The sequence below is a fragment of the Suncus etruscus genome, chromosome 7 (genome assembly GCF_024139225.1).
Source record: "Suncus etruscus isolate mSunEtr1 chromosome 7, mSunEtr1.pri.cur, whole genome shotgun sequence".
Lineage (NCBI taxonomy): Eukaryota > Metazoa > Chordata > Mammalia > Eulipotyphla > Soricidae > Suncus > Suncus etruscus.
In genome coordinates this window covers 9,467,116-9,483,808 of record NC_064854.1, presented here as the reverse complement: position 1 = coordinate 9,483,808, position 16,693 = coordinate 9,467,116, and the positions used below count along the sequence as shown (strand labels likewise).

Sequence of the window (16,693 nt, the reverse complement as noted above, 5' to 3'; positions counted from 1 at the left end):
ATGTGGACACCTACGCATGTAGCATGTCTGAGAGTTTCGAGGTCCTTTGACTTTTCTATCTCCCTGAAAACCCGGGTGGGCCTTTTGTCTTGGCCTCAGGCCCTGGTGTTCCCCATTCCTGCCTTCCTCGGGCCTTTCTGGGGTGCAGAGAGCAAAGGAGAGGGTCAGAGGAGGTGAGGCCTCATCTTTGCAGCAGCTTCCATCAGAGGTCAGCCTGCAACGGGCCCCTTTTCCAGCCCCCCCAAAGCACCCAGCAGAGACGCGCAGGGTGGGTCTGCGCGATCAGGCCAAGTCCCAGGGGCCCTGCGCGCGCGCGCGCGCTTCGCGTGGCGGATCCAAAGAGGGGCCGGACATTGCGCCCTTGGGGCCCAGCCCAGGACCCCCGAGAGGACTGGGAGGGCGCAGGGGTCCCCTCGGGGAGTGGCCCGTGAGCGGTGCCAGAAGGGTTAATGGGGGGCGGGCCGAGGCGGCGGGCGGAGCGCGGGGCCCGCAGCGTCCCCGCGCGCAACCGGGGACTGGAGCGCGGAGCTGCCACTGCCTGAGCCATGCGGCTCCGGCTCCGGCTCCGGGTTCCAGGCCTGGGGCCCGCGCTGAGCCGCCCGCGCTGATCCACCCGCACCCCGCGCCCCGCGCCCCGACACCACCATGGTGCAGAAGTCGCGCAACGGCGGCGTGTACCCCGGCCCGGGCGGGGAGAAGAAGCTCAAGGTGGGCTTCGTGGGGCTGGACCCCAGCGCGGCCGACTCCACCCGGGACGGCGCGCTGCTCATCGCCGGCTCCGAGGCGCCCAAGCGGGGCAGCATCCTCAGCAAGCCGCGGGCCGGGGGTGCGGGCGCGGGGAAGGCCCCCAAACGCAACGCCGTGTACCGCAGGCTGCAGAATTTCCTCTACAACGTGCTGGAGCGGCCCCGCGGCTGGGCCTTCATCTACCACGCCTACGTGTGAGTGGCAGCCCCGCACGGAACAAAGGGCCCCCGAGGGAGTCGGGTGCGGGCGGCGGTGGGGACCCCCGGCGCACTCCATCCACAGTCTTTCATTCCCCAGCGTTGCGTTTCGCCTTCATCTGGGAGCTGCGGGCTGCGGGCTTGGGGGGTGTCCAAACAGCCGTCCCCATGCACCCCATCTCCAGCCTGCCTGGCCCCAGGGCCGCCCAGACTCTGTTCAAGACCCCCCCACATTTCCAGGGGCCTCCCTTCCCGGGTTGCTGCTGGGGGGGTGTATGTGGCGATGGTGCTTCAGCAGTACCTCATTTATCCATCTTCTCCATCCATCCTTGCCCTCGCTCCTCTGCTGGTCCCCACTCGGCCATTTTGTAGGGAAGAGGCTGGGTTGGGAGGTCTCTGTGGGACCCAGACTCTCAGTTCCTGGGGGTTCCCAACTCTGTCCTCAGCCCAGAGCCTCCGCGAGGTCCCCAAGTGGCAGCCGAACACCCTGGCTCTTCCTGTCTGCTTACTGGGGAGACATCAGACCCATTTCACCCCTGCCCCCAGACTGATCTGGGTAACCACTGGGACAGGGAATGTAGGCTCTGGGTCCCCCCAGCCCAGCCTGGGATCCCCATGGCCACTTCTGACCTAGTGTGAAGGCTGCTGATCGGGCCTGGGATTCTCTCAGTGAGGCCTATGGATTCCCCCGGGGCAGATTCCCCCCTGCTGGAGCCTCTGCCTCTCCCGCAGGGCTAGGGATCCCCCTGGGGAACATCAGGCAGAGCGCCCTTGCCTGAGGCCTCTGCTCTTCCCTCACATCTGGGGGACCACCTGAGTGTCCCAGGGCCCTGCTGCAGCAGCTCTGCCTGTGCCCCCAGGTTGGGCAGTCTGTCTTGGTGCAGCCCAGCTGGCACTTCCCCCCAGTCCCTATCCATCACAACCCAGTGAAGGCTGGTGGCGGAGGGGGGAGGTCAGAGGGCGCAGCAATGAGGCACCTCCGGGGCCATCTTTTTGGGGTGCTGCGCCACTACTGGGGGCTCAGCAGGTGGAGGTCTTTCTAAAGCTCAGGGGGCTCAATGTGCCTCACCTTGCAAGCTGCTGCATGCCAGGTTCGGACCTTCTTCACCGACTGTGAATTCCCCATCTTCACCCAGGGGAAACCGAGGCATGGAATCTGGTACTCACCAGCTGTTAGGGGTTGGAAGTGAATGCCAGCTGCTTAGCTGTGCCCTGCTTGTGCTACTGTGACTACCTCTGCCCACGCAGCATCTCACTGCCCGCCCCACTCACTACCTGCTTGTCTTGAAGGGCACCCACCCCGCTTTCCCACAGCCGTGGTAGTCCTGGTCGGGAGTTCTGTATCCCCACTTCCTCCCAGGAAGGAACAGCGGTATTGATCAAAGCATTGGAAAATCTTGTGGAAATTCCCCAAAAGGTGGCTCTGCCGTGCGGGGTGTTTCCAGGGAGACCTGATTTGTGGTCTCAACCCTTACGGACTCCCGCACAGTCCCTCCATGTCCACTTTATCCCCCAGCATCGCTGGGCTCCTTTTGCCTCTGGCTTGGAAGATCAGCTCCACTGTGGAGTTGAGGGACAGGGCAGCTGGGGGATCCAGATTTGATTTAAGGAGCACCTCCCATAGGAGAATGGAGTGGGAGGCGGGAGAATAGGTGCTGGAGTTTGTGGGGGCTGGCTGCTGGCGTGGGGGTTGTGTGTAAATGGGAACTCCCACAATGCCGGTGTGTGAGGGACAGGTGTGACCCTGTGCTGTAGGGCCAGGAGATGTGTGGTGGGGCCCCCGTGGTCAGCCTGTGATGTGGGGATACTTCCAACAGTGAATGAGTCCCAGGAGCTCATGTGCCAAGCTGCCTCAGGTTGGTGCTGCTGCCATCACAGCCCAGAGGTGATCTTGAGAGAGTGGAGACTGGAGAGGCAGGCTGCCCTTGCAGACAGGCCAGTGTGGCCTCTGGGGCCAGCAGAGCTCAAGGAATTGTGAGGAGGCAATGATTGTGGGCCAAACTCTTGCTCTGGACCAGGAGTGCCTTCACGTTTCCCCTGCCCCACATCCAGGAATCACCCTCTGCCTGGAGGAGGAAGAAGGATGGAGGAAGAAGAGCAGGTGCAGGAGGAGGAGGAGGAGGGGATGTAGGAGGAGGGAGGGAGGAAGAGAGCATGGAGGAGGAGGAGGAGATGGAGGAAGAGGGAATGGAAGATGGAGGAGGGGATGGAGAGGAGGAACGGATAGAGGGAGGAGGTGGAAGGAGAGGAGGAGGAGGAGGAGCGGATAGAGGGGGAAAGGATGAAGGGAAAAGGTGGATGAAGATGTGAGAGGAGATAGAGAAGGGGACAGAGAAGGGCATAGAGGAGGAGGGGTGGATGGAGAAGAAGATGGAGGAGGAAGAGCTGAGGAGGAAATGTAGGAGATCACGGAGGAACAAGGAGTGCAGGGAGGAGGGGAGAGAGGAGGAGGACATGGAGAAAGAGGAAATGGAGGAGAAAGGGAGAGAGGAGTAGGGGATGGAGGAAGAGAAGATGGTGGAGGAGTAGAAGGAGGATGAGGAGGAGATGGGGGATGGAGGAGAGGGAAGAGAAGGGGATGGGGAGTGGATGGAAAGGAGATGAGGGGAGTGGATGGAGGAGGAGAATTGATTAGAGGATTGGATGCAGGAAGAGGAGATGGAAGAGGAGTGGATGGAGGAGGAGGAATGGAGGAAGAATAGAAAGGAGGAGAGCATGGAGGAGTACACGGAGGGCATAGCTGAGGAAATAGAGGAAGAATGGATGAAGGACATTAAGTGGGACCATTCGGAGGAGGAGGGGTGCACTCAAGAGGACGTGGAGTAGGAAATGGAGAAGGATCTGGAGGAAGAGACAGAGGAGGTGTGTGGATGGAGTAGATGGAAGAGGAGGAGTTGGATTGTGAGGGCTTAGAGGAAGAGGGATGGACAAGGAGATGGAGGAAGAGGAGCATGTGGAGGAGGAGGAGGAAATGAAGGAGGAGTGGATGGAGGAGTGTTGGAGTAATCAGCTTTTACTCTGCAGGATAATTCTTTGCATGTGTTTGTCTCACCTGGGCAGGAAGTACCCCTCGATTGGCCCCTATCCCTACCTGTCCACCCCTCCATGGGGTGGTCCTACTTTTCCCAATAAAGACTTACAGTCAGAAACTTCTGATTATGGACCCTCAGCTAGCCTGTCTGCCTGCTGGTACCCTTTGCCTACTTGCAGGTATCTTATAGTTCCTTAAACCTGTGTTATCTCCCTAATGTTGTGTGGATTATTTGCTGTGTTGGCATTGCTTCCAAAGCCACATTCCCCAATCCCCCCAGGATTCGGGTGAGGCTTCCACTACAGAGGAGGATATGGGGGAGTAGGAGATGGAAGAGGAACTGGAGGAAGAGAAGATGGAGGAGGAGAAGGGGTTGGAGTTGATAAAAAGAGGAGCAGATGGAGGAAGAAGACATTGAGATGGAGAGGAAAATGTGGAGGAGGTGCTGATGGAAGAGGAGGGGATGTAGGAGAAAGACATGTTGGAGGAGGGGGTATGGAGGAGATGGGCTAGAAGAGGAGGAAATAGAGGAGTAGGCGCAGATGGAGGAGGAGATGAAGGAGGAACAGGGGATGATCAGATGGGGTTAGAGGAGGAGGAAAATGGAAGAGGAGGTGATGGAACAGTAGCCCATTAGACTACAGGGAGACCCCTGGTTGTTGGCTGATGCTGTATTTGTATGTGATGAGAAACATGGTGGGACCTTGCCTCAGGGCTTTGCCTCTGGCAGCTTCTCATACAGTAGCTTCTGTCTTTGTCTGGAAGTGTCTCCCACTGCAGCTGCACCCCTAAAGACTAACTGAGTGCAGACCCCAGAAGCTCCTGAATGCTCTTGCCATATGGGAACATGGGTGTTTCTGGGAGTAACTAAATCCCCCTAACCCACCTGAGCTGGTCCTGTTGATGGGTTCAGGTTGCCTTGGGACTTACAGGTAGAGGTCAGCAGATCGAATGCTTGGGGAAGCTTCAGTGTCCCCAGAGGCAGGACCTGCTGGGCTCAGAGCTGGACTCTGTCCCCAGAGGCAGGACCTGCTTATCCCAGATCTGAGCTGAGCCTCCCTGGAGAAAAGTGCTTCTAGAATTGTCTCTGCTGGGGCCGGCGTGGTGGCGCTAGAGGTAAGGTGTCTGCCTTGCCAGCGCTAGCCTCGGACGGACCGCAGTTCAATATCCCGGTGTCCCATATGGTCCCCCAAGCCAGGAGTGACTTCTGAGCGCATAGCCAGGAGTAACCCCTGAGCGTCACCGGGTGTGGCCCGAAAACCAAAAAAAAAAAAAAAAAAAAAAAAGAATTGTCTCTGCTTCTATCTCTGTAGTAGGTAGTGCACTGTCCCCAGTGGGGGATATGTGTGCACCCTCTGAGTCCAGGTGTGGATGACAGGGCCCCTTGGTTCTCTGAGCATCTGGGTATGAGTGAGCTCAAGCTCTGGTGAAAGCCGCTGAATTCTGCTTATGGATTTTAGTTCCCACCTTTGGTGAGTCTCTGAAAGGAGCTTGCAAGCTCTTCACATTGGAATACTCCCTGGTTTCAGAGGTGGGGATGATGTAGTACCAGGATGGGGTCCCCCGGATTTAGGGACTGGAAGTATTCTGTGGCTTCTCTCCTTTTGGCCAGGACCCCCATGGCGCCCAGCAGCCTGTGGGGATGGGGCAGAGCCAGTTGTTGGCTGCATTTACAGGTACAGCCTGAAGGGCCCCAGCTCAGATATGACCTTGTCTCAGGACATGCAGGGAGCTCCTGCTGGCTCCCTCGCTTGAACACAGTTCATTTTTAATTTTGGGGAGTACTCAAGAGTGATTTTGTAAATGCACAGAACAGGGCTTGTTCCAGAAAGCCTCGTGGGAGTTGGCGACGCAGCACCTCAAGTCCCCTCTGTGGCCAGCTACTGGGGGCACCTGGGTGCACGGAGCTGAGTGCACAGCCTTCCTGTGGTTCTTTGCGGCTGCGTGGGGCCACCTAGGCCCTGCCAATCCTTGCATGAGCTTCAGTCCCGGCCTAACTCAGAACCCTCGGGAGTTTGCTTTCCTGTTACACTTGGAAAATACATCTCAAGTATTTGTGGGGAAAAAAAAAAAGGTCGGTTGGGGGGGCAGAGCTATAGCACAGCGGGTAGGGTGTTTGTCTGCCTTGCATACGGCAAACAATCCCCTGCATCCTATAGGGTCTCCCTGAGCCTGCCAGGAATGAGTTCCAAGTGCAGAGCCAGGAGTAGCCCCTGAGCAGCATAAGCTGCTGCCCCCAAACCAAAAACCAAAAAAATAGAAAAGAAAAAGAAATAAAGTTTCTCCCAGGATGTTCTATTTGGGGGGCACTTGTGAAAAGTTTTGAGAAGCAGGTTCTTGTGGGTGCATTTTTCCAAGTGTGGAGGTGCGGGGGCCATTCTGCTCCCAGAACTGAGTCTGGAAGGCATTGGGCGCTGAGTGGCTGACACTTTCAGGGTGTGGGTGGGGACTTTGGGATCTCCCCGGGAGCTGCCCTTGGTGCTGAAATTGTGTCAGGAGCTGGCCGTGGTGCTGAACCACAACCTCGACTTGACAGTGGGCCCCGGCCCCTGCACAGAGAAGATGGTGAGCCAAGACCTATACCCCAGATGTAGATGAATTGCCTGCTTGCCTATTGACCTTCCTACCTCTCGGTTCTACATGCTCCCCAAGCCCTGCCATGTGCAGCTTTGCAAGCAGGAGTTTCACCAACCTTGAGTAGAGGGGTACTCACTCCTGCTCAAGCTCCTGCCGGACTTCAGTGTGTCTCTGCTACTTCAGAACACCCAGGGGCCGGAGAGATAGCATGGAGGTAAGGCGTTTGCCTTTCATGCAGGAGGTCATCGGTTCGAATCCCGGCGCCCCATATGGTCCCCTGTGCCTGCCAGGAGCAATTTCTGAGCCTGGAGCCAGGAATAACCCCTGAGCACTGCCAGGTGTGACCCAAAAACCAAAAAAAAAAAAAAAAAAAAAAAAAAAAGAACACCCAGGAGTTGCCCAAAGTTCAGTCTACTTAGGTGGGTGTTTGGGCATCTCTGTGTTTCTTTATTTTTCCTTTTCTGTGTTTTTTTTTTTTTTTTTTTTTTTGTGGTTTTTGGGTCACACCCGGCAGTGCTCAGGGGTTTTTCCTGGCTCCATGCTCAGAAATTGCTCCTGGCATGCACGGGGGACCATATGGGACGCCGGGATTCGAACCGATGACCTTCTGCATGAAAGGTAAATGCCTTACCTCCATGCTATCTCTCCGGCCCCCTTTCTTTTTGGTTTGTTTTTTTGTTTTTTGAGTCACACCCAGCAACGCTGAGGGGTTACTCCTGGCCTCCTGGCTCTGTGCTCAGAAATTGCTCGTAGAAGGCACGGGGGACCATATGGAATATTGGAATTTGAAACTCGGTCTGCCCTGGATCGGATGCTTACAAGGCAAATGCCCTACTGCTCTTGCTATCTCTCTGGCACCTGTGTGTTTCTTTTATTCTTTCTTCCTTCCTTCCTTCCTTCCTTCCTTCCTTCCTTCCTTCCTTCCTTCCTTTCTTCCTTCCTTTCTTCCTTCCTTCCTTCCTTCCTTCCTTCCTTCCTTCCTTCCTTCCTTCCTTCCTTTCTTTCTTCTTTCTTTCTTTTGGTTTTTGGGTCACACCCGGCAGTGCTCAGGGGTCACTCCTGGCTCTACTCTCAGAAATCACTCCTGGCAGGCTCGGGGAACTATATGAGATACTGGGATTCAAACTACCGTCTTTCTGTATGCAAGGCAAACACCCTATCTCCATGCTAGCTCTCTGGCCCCTTATTGTTACTTTTGTTTGGATTTTGGCCACACCCAATGGTGTCTAAGGGTTACTCTTGGCTCTTCTCACCTAGGGGTCATTTCTGGCAGTGCTCAGGGATTATTTGGGATGCCAGGGATCAAACCCAGGCCAGCTGCATGCAAGGCAAAAACTCACTCTGCTGTACTATTGCTCTGGCTCTCTGCTTCTTTTTTTATTTTGGGGGGCCACACCTGGCAGAGTCCAGGGGTTATTCCTGGCTCTGCACTCATAAATTGCTCCTGGTAGGTTTGGAAGACCATATGGGATTCCAGGGATCTAACCTGGGTCTGTCCAGAGTCGGCCTCGTGCAAAGCAAATGCTCTACCACTGTGCTCTCATTCCAGTCCCTCTCCGTGTGTTTCTTTTTTTGTTTGTTTGGTTTCTTTGGGCCAGACCCAGTGACACTCAATGGTTACTCCTGGCTCTGCACTCAGAAATTGCTCCTGGCTTGGGGGACCATATGGGATGTCGGGGGATAGAACTGTAGTCCTTTCTTGGTCAGCCACATGTAAGGCAAATGCCCTACTGCTGCACCACCACTCCAGTCCCTCTCTGTGTGTTTCTTATAAAACAAAATTCAGGCTTCCGTGGACTCCTTGTGTGGAGGGCAGTATGAGGATTTCCTCTGCCCTTGGCCTTGTGAAGGATTCCCAGAGCATCTATCGCAGATGTCCTGCCATGTCCTTGGGATGTGACTATTGGATGCTGATCTGTGGGAGGCACCAGGAAGGCTGAAGGAGATCAATCCCACCCATAGGATGCTCTGACATGAGACTCTGCCTGGGGTGTTCCCCCTGGACATTTTAGGGGGGTAAGTATCCCAGAGCTGGGCAGAGCCTGGAGTCTGCAGCCAGTGAGAGGGAAACCATACCGGCTTCAGGTAGGGGTGGTACAGGGGGCGCACCCCAGGCAGACACCCCAGCATGGCTGTCTCAGGGACCCAGAGATTAAGGCCCTGCCCTGACTGGCGAGTTTCTGTCCATAGAGGAGTTCAGGTTGCTGTGGAGGGCTAACCCCCACCCAGAGGGATAGGAAGCTTTGTGGAGTTTGGGGTGCTATGTGGGGATCAGGGCAGTGCATGAGGCTCAGTGTGCTAATGGAACTCGGAGGTATGCTGCTTTGGGATGCTGTCTGTGCTCGGGGTTCTGGTCTTGGTCTGAGACTGGTAACAGAAGGGTGGGAAGTTCACAGTTTGGGGCTGCTGCTGCCATGGGTGTGGGGAGACTCATTGGGAATGGGAAACCTGACCCTCCATGCACCCTTCTCTGCTCTCACCTTGGGATGCCCCTTCTTGGGAGATCCATGGAGATGTGGACTCAGTCCCTGGCTGTGTGCTAAGTCAGCTGCTTCCCTGTGGCTCCCCAGAGCCTCCTGGCTACCAGCCCATTGGGACACCCCTATCCACATCCACAGTTCCAACACACCTGGACATCACAGCAAGGTGCAAGGTGCCTTGTGGTCTGTATGGGTACCTGGGATGTCACAGTGCTTGGCACTAGGGCAGCCTGCAGAAGAGCCAGTGTCTGACACTCTCCAGGTACTGGAAGAGGCAATTGTGCAGTACTGGTGTTGTTGGGGCCCATGAGACTCCTTGAGTCTACCTCCAGACAGGTCCTCAGCAGGAAGGGCCTCCAATTGTCCCCCATCACAGCCACATCTCCCTATGGGTTGTCACCAGAGGGTTGTCACTCTGAGGTCCAGAGTGGTGCAGTGCGTGTGGACAGGAAATGGAGGAAGATGCATTGAACTGGCTTCCTCTGCCAGCCTGCTCGTCAGCTGGTGAGCTGCAGAGGGTCACTGCAGGCTGGAGCTCAGACTGTGTGTGCAGGTGGCCTGGGTTCGAGCTTCTGAGCACCAGCAGGTGAGCCCCAGAAGAGCAGCTGAAGTAGCTGCATCTTGGAGACGATGCTGTCCATCTGCCTGTGGCCCCATCCTGGGTCTGCAGTGGCTGTGGTTCTTGATGGGGCCGTCCTGGCTCTGAGACATACCACACTCATTGCATGTGACACTTCCTGGCTGGCTGGCTGTTCCTAGCCATTTTCAAGAAGCCCTGAAGTGTCCATGCCTGAGTTCGTCACCTCTTGAACTGTAATTTGTGCTAATTAGGGGCTAACTGGATGCCTGGTATGTCCAGGCCAGGCTACTGTGAAATGTTCTGGATGAGTGTTTGAGAAGCTTCTGGAAGTGCGTTGGGAGGGCCCGGCCACTGTAACCTGGGCTTTTTCTTTCTTTTTTTTTTTTTTTTTTTTTTTGGTTTTTGGGCCACACCCTGTGACGCTCAGGGGTTACTCCTGGCTATGCGCTCAGAAGTTGCTCCTGGCTTCTTGGGGGACCATATGGGATGCCGGGGGATCGAACCTCGGTCCGTCCTAGGCTAGCACAGGCAAGGCAGGCACCTTACCTCCAGTGCCACTGCCCGGCCCCTGCTTTTTCTTTCTTTTTGTTTTGTTTTGTCTTGGGGCCACACCTGGCAGCTCTCAGAGCGTTACTCACAGCTGTGCACTCAAACTATTCCTGGTGTGCTTGGGGAGATCATATAGGATGCCAGGGATCAAACCTGGGTTACTAGCTCCATATAAGGCAAACACCCTCCCGCTGTTCTATTGCTCCAATCTCAACCTGGACCTTTTATTCTGCACTTTAGAAAAGGCTCTTGTCTGAGCCAGAGTGTTAGCACAGCGGTAGGGGGCATTTGCTCTGCAATCGGCAGATCAAGGATGGAACTGGTTCGATCCCCGGTGTCCCATGTGGTCCCCCGAGCCAGGAGTGATTTCTGAGTGCATAGCCAGGAGTAATTCCTGAGTAATCACCTGATGTGGCCCACAAACAAACAAACAAACAAAAAAAAGAGGGGTCGGAGAGATAGCATGGAGATAGGGCATTTGCCTTTCATGTAGAAGGATGGTGGTTCGAATCCCGACATCCCATATGGTCTCCTGAGCCTACCAGGAGCAAAACAGGGGTCTCAAACTCGCGGCCTGTGGGCCGCAAACGGTCCTCCATACAACATTTTGTGGCCCTGCCCTAGAGGAATCTTTTGTTTTGTTTTGTTTTGTTTTGTTTTAGTTGTTTGGGTCACACCCCCCAATGTTCAAGGCTTACTACTGACTTTGCACTCAAGGATCACCCCGACTTTGCCTTCTGCGGCCCCCAGGTAAATTGAGTTTGAGACCCCTCTAGATTCTAGAGCCAGGAGGAACCCCAGAGTGCTGCCAGGTGTGACTCCCCCCTCCCAAAAAAAAAAGAAAAGGTTCTTGTCCTTCACAAAAGCAGGTCTTGGGGTGCACTTTTGGGGTCAGTGCAGATGTGGGCTGCCAGCTGAGGTCCCCTGCCATTCCTGCTGTGGTCTCACTGACAGTTACTAGGCCCCAGGACATGCTCCTTCAGCCCTGGGTTCCCACATTGCAGGAGGCGAGCTGGTCTGGGACCCCTCCCAGACAGAGCTCAGTCCAAGGTTTCCATTGCCTCCCTGGAGGGCTGAGCAGCCTGAGGCTCCCAGATAAAGGACATGGATTTGCCTGGCCATTAATTGAACGAACCGGCTAATGAGCCGAGGAAATGAATTGCGGTTTGGGAATTGGGCTGTTTCTCTCACACCCGGAGCTGCCACACTGCTGCAGGGGCATCTCCTGCCTCACACAGGGACAGGCCCTCAGCTCGCTGGACTCTGAGGGCTGCAGCAGAAGGCAGCCCAGTCACTGCTGACCCTCTCTGTCCCCCAGGTTCCTCCTGGTCTTCTCCTGCCTCGTGCTATCTGTGTTTTCCACCATCAAGGAGTACGAGAAGAGCTCTGAGGGAGCCCTCTACATCCTGGTGAGCTCACAGGGTGTGCGTCCCCTTCCCACCACCTACAAAACTCATTTCCTGGGGGGTGGAGCAGTGGCACAGAGGTAGGGTGTTTGCCTTGTATGCCGATGACATAGGATGGACCGAGGTTTGATCCCCCAGCATCTCATATGGTCCTCCAAGCCAGGAGTGATTTCTGAGCTGATAGCCTGAGCATCACCGGGTGTGGTCCCCCAAAAAACCATTTCCCATGTCCCATTTTGCCCCAATCTCCTCTCTGCAGAGGTGTGGGTGTCCCTCAGCATGTACTGGCAACCAGCATCAAGTCCATGTTGCTCTCAGTGCTAGGAGGATGTGGGGTTCCCCAGGCTTGCTCTTGCTTCTATGCACCCTGAACCCCACCAGGCCTGTGGGCCAGGGCAGTGCCCCCTAGTGGCTTTCAACTCTAGCCCCCCTGCTCCGGTTGGGTTCAGCATGGCTCCCCCCCCCCCCAGGAAATCGTCACCATCGTGGTGTTTGGCGTGGAGTACTTCGTGCGTATCTGGGCTGCCGGCTGCTGCTGCCGCTACCGGGGCTGGAGGGGTCGACTCAAGTTTGCCCGCAAGCCCTTCTGTGTCATAGGTGAGGCTCTGGGACGGGTCAGCCAGACCTGAGGGCAGGGCAGGGCTGGGTAAGGCAGGGGCAGCAGGAGGCAGTGTTCATCTTGGTTACTCTTTTTGCAGACATCATGGTCCTCATTGCCTCCATCGCAGTGCTGGCCGCTGGCTCCCAGGGCAATGTCTTTGCCACATCGGCCCTCCGCAGCCTGCGCTTCCTCCAGATCCTCCGAATGATTCGCATGGACCGTCGCGGGGGTACCTGGAAGCTATTGGGCTCGGTGGTGTATGCACACAGCAAGGTGTGTGGGTGTAGGCAGCCAGCTTTTAGAGTTCTGTTCACCGACAACACACAGGTGGTCTGGGTGGGAGACTCCCCAGGGCTGGCTTGAGGATCTGGGGGCTCCCAAGGCAGATACGCAGGATGGGGGTACCCCACTGGGGGAGCTAGCTCTGGAAATACTGACCATAGGTGCTGGCCTTCCTACTCTGGGCATGGCTCGTTGGTCTTGCAGGAGCTGGTTACTGCCTGGTATATTGGCTTCCTCTGCCTCATCCTGGCCTCGTTCCTGGTGTATCTGGCAGAGAAGGGTGAGAATGACCATTTTGACACCTATGCTGATGCGCTCTGGTGGGGCCTGGTGAGTTGGTTTTCGCATTGCCACTGGGGCATGGTTTCTGCCTCCTCTAGGAGCCCAGGGCTGAGCTGGCTTATCTCTAGTGCCACCTGCTGGCCAGGTGGCCTGCCAGGTGGATAAGGGGCCCACCAGTCCTCCAGCACAAGGGCATGACCTGATCACTTCCCTACCCCTGTCCTGCCCGAGCCCTGATTTCCTGGGCACAGGCAGGGTCACTGTCACCCATCCCAGGGGCTCAGGGTCTGGGAATCAGCCACATTTCTTCAGGCTTGATGACTCACCCCAACAGCCCTCCCACTGTCTGAGCCTGCACTGAGCCAGGCCTACCTGGGTGCCCCATACCCCCGGCCACCCCTCTCCTCAGACATGTCTCAAGCCTCTTTCCCTTTGAGGGCCTGGCCTTTATCCCTGTGTTTGGAGAGGTCCCAGGCTTTGGGGGGACAGATCCCAGAGATGCCTCTACCTGAGGCCTCAGTGGATGCCAGACCTGAGCCCCTGGGTGTGGGTGGGCCCCTGCCCTGAGCAACTCTACTGCCCCCAGATCACACTGACCACCATTGGCTATGGAGACAAGTACCCGCAGACATGGAATGGGAGGCTTCTGGCTGCCACCTTCACCCTCATAGGTGTCTCCTTCTTTGCATTACCCGCGGTGAGTATTGGGGCCAGAGCCTCCCCATGGGATCCAAATACTGACTATGGCATTGGGACAAGGGGCACAGCAGGAGATGCCCATCTGGGGCCTAGGGATGGTGTGGGGACCTACTTCCCCCTTTCTGGCCTTTTCCAAAAGGATTAGGCCTCTGTGGGGAAGTAGAGAGGTGGATAGGTCTCTGAAGGGTCAGGGGGAAGATGGGCGGAGTCTCTGCAAGGGTCAGAGGGCAGGTGGGCGGGTCTCTGAAGTGTTAGAGGGGAGGATTTAGGGTCCCTAGGTAAAGTTGGGGTCCCTGCTTGGTCTGAGGAAGGAACTGGGCTACCTGAAAGGAGTTGGGGGCTCCTAGGTTGGCTGAGGAGGATTTGAAGTTACTAGGTGTTTCTGAGTAGTTTGGGGGGATTTGGATTTCTGAGTGTTTTTTGGGAAAGTTGAGAGGAAAAGTTGGGGTCCATAAGCATGTCTGAGGGGAGGAGTTGGGGCCTCCAGGCAAGTCTAAGGGGAGGAGGTGGGGCTCCTAGGTAGGTATTTAGGGTATTTGGGGGTTCCTGGGTAGATCTGAAGGGAGGATCTGGGAATGTCCAGGCAGGTCCGAGGGATATTTGGGTGTCCATAGTGGGCTGAGGGGAAGAACCAGGAATTTTCAGGAGAAAGTGGGGCCTGTGCAGGTCCTGGGCTGTCTGACTTGGGGCCTTGCAGGGCATCCTGGGCTCAGGCTTTGCCCTGAAGGTGCAGGAGCAGCATCGGCAGAAGCACTTTGAGAAGAGACGGAACCCTGCAGCAGGCCTGATTCAGGTATGCTGACCAGACCTGGGCACCCCATATGGGCTTGAAGCTCCAGGGCTTTGATGGAGTTGGGCAGCTCTTCCAGGAAGTCTCCTCATAATGGTTACTCCCAGGGCTGTCTTTTCTGCTCACCCTGGATTTTGTGGTGTGTGTGTGTGTGTGTGTGTGTGTGTGTGTGTGTAATCTGAATTGTAGCCATATGCTCTACACTTAGTCTCTAAATCCATCCAAGTGGTTCCTCAAAACACCTTTTTGGGCTGAGGTAGCCACAGAGGGGTGCCATGTGTTCCTGTCCACTGAGGGCACTGTGGGATACCTGACTACAGGGGGTACTTGAGATGGGCTGATGGACATATTTTGGAGGGGTCACACTTGGCAGTGTTCTGGGTTACTCATGACTCTGTGCTCAAGAGTCATTCATGGTAGACTCTGGGGTTCCCGTGGGATGCTGGGGATCGACTCTGGATCAGCTACGTAGAAGGCCTGTGATATTGCCCTGGGAAACCTTTTCTAATGCTATTCATTGTCATTTTTGGTTGGTTTGTTTTGGGGCCACACCTGAGGGTGTTCAGAGTATATTCCTAATTGTCTTTAGGGATTATTCCTGGTGAAACTTGGGGACCATATGAGGCTCTAGGATGGATCCTGGAACACTGACATGCAACTCAAGTGCCTTAACCCTTGTACTGTGTCTGGCTCCTAGTATTTATCTTGTTTTGTTTTGTGGCCATATCCAATGGTTCTCCAGAATTACTCCTGGCTTTGCATTCAGGAATCATTCAGGCTCAGGAGATCCTATGGGATCCTATGGGACCCGAACCCAGGTCAGCATTGTTCAAGGCAAAAGCCCTTCCTGCTGTGCTATCACTATGACCCCTGGACTGATGGACTTTATCACCTTAGAATCCAGTTCACATCTGGGCAATTGGTGGTGGGAATCTTGCACTAGTGAGGGGGGGTGTTCTTTTTTTGTTTTGTTTTGTTTTGTTTTTGGGGCCACACCCATTTGATGCTCAGGGGTTACTCCTGGCTACGTGCTCAGAAATTGCCCCTGGCTTAATGGGACCATATGAGACGCCGGGGGATCTAACCGTGGTTCGTTCCTTGGCTAGCACTTGCAAGGCAGACACCTTACCTCTAGAGCCACCTCACCGGCCCCAAGGGGGGTGTTCTTTACATGACTATAATCATACAACTACAATCATATTTGTAATCATGGTGGTTTTTTTTTTTTTTTGGTTTTTCGGTTTTTGGTTTTTGGGTCACACCCGGCAGTGTTCAGGGGTTATTCCTGGCTCCATGCTCAGAAATTGCTCCTGGCAAGCATGGGAGACCATATGGGATGCCGGAATTCGAACCGATGACCTCCTGCATGAAAGGCAAACACCTTACCTCCATGCTATCTCTCCGGCCCCGTAATCATGGTGTTTTAAATAAAGATAATTTAAAAAAAAGAATCCAGATCACAGAGACTTAGAACAGGACAAAGAATAGAGGCAAGCAGGTGCCCTAGGTTTTGGTAGGTGAGTCTGGGTGGGACAGTACTTTTTACTGATAGAAAGGTGTGTGTAATTGTGGTACTCACAGTTCTTATTGAGAGGTAAAGGCTGAGAAACCATCCCCCAGGGCAGGTACAGTAGCCAGGAGATGGCACACAGGGCATAGGATGGGACAGGGACACATGAACGGAGCATAGGTGCTGGGGAGAGCACAGGAGATAAAAGATAGGAGCTATCAAGAGAAGATTTAGATCCCACATTTAGGAGGCAGAAGGGAGTATTTGAGGCTCAGAGATGTGGGGAGCTAGGAAGAGGGGGTGGCAGATAGGATGACGAGGAGACAGGCAAAATGAGACCTCCAGGACCCCTCGAGAAAAGGAGCCAGAGATAACATGGAGGTAAGGCATTTGTCTTGCATGCAAAAGGTCGGTGGTTCAAATCCCAGCATCCCATATGGTCCCCTGAGCCTGCCAGGAGCGATTTCTGAGCATAGAGCCAGGAGTAACCCCTGAGCGCTGCCAGGTGTGACAGACAGAAAGGAAGGAAGGAAGGAAGGAAGGAAGGAAGGAAGGAAGGAAGGAAGGAAGGAAGGAAGGAAGGAAGGAAGGAAGGAAGGAAGGAGAGAGAAAGAAAGACCACTGTTGCGCTTCCGAATAGAGCCAGGAGTAACCCCTGAGCGCTGCCAGGTGTGACAGACAGGAAGGAAGGAAGGAAGGAAGGAAGGAAGGAAGGAAGGAAGGAAGGAAGGAAGGAAGGAAGGAAGGAAGGAAGGAAGGAAGGAAGGAAGGAAGGAAGGAGAGAGAAAGAAAGACCACTGTTGCGCTTCCGAATAAGGGTCCCTGTGCTTGTAATCTTATTCCAGTGGATCCAAAGAGCATATTTTTAAAAAAGCTTAGAATTAAACAGGTGTAAATTCATATGACCTTGATACCGAAAGCCAGGTAGGTCACAAAGGGAAAGAGAGAAACAGGAATGTATC

General features: G+C 55.0%; 1 protein-coding gene across 10 annotated transcripts in view; it reads left to right on the top strand.

Moving 5' to 3' along the window:
• The first annotated feature begins 528 nt into the window (after positions 1-528).
• Positions 529-16,693, top strand: part of KCNQ2 (potassium voltage-gated channel subfamily Q member 2) — a 36,392-nt gene continuing 20,227 nt past the window's right edge. For 7 of the 10 annotated variants that reach the window (XM_049777128.1, XM_049777137.1, XM_049777132.1 and 4 more), the window contains exons 1-7: positions 529-941; positions 11,480-11,570; positions 12,038-12,164; positions 12,266-12,441; positions 12,655-12,780; positions 13,319-13,429; positions 14,129-14,224. In XM_049777128.1, the coding sequence (XP_049633085.1) occupies positions 646-941; positions 11,480-11,570; positions 12,038-12,164; positions 12,266-12,441; positions 12,655-12,780; positions 13,319-13,429; positions 14,129-14,224 (1,023 nt within the window). In that variant the 5' untranslated portion in view covers positions 529-645. The remainder of the gene's footprint in view (positions 942-11,479; positions 11,571-12,037; positions 12,165-12,265; positions 12,442-12,654; positions 12,781-13,318; positions 13,430-14,128; positions 14,225-16,693) is intronic. The other 3 variants (XM_049777136.1, XM_049777131.1, XM_049777130.1) reach the window with 1 other exon arrangement.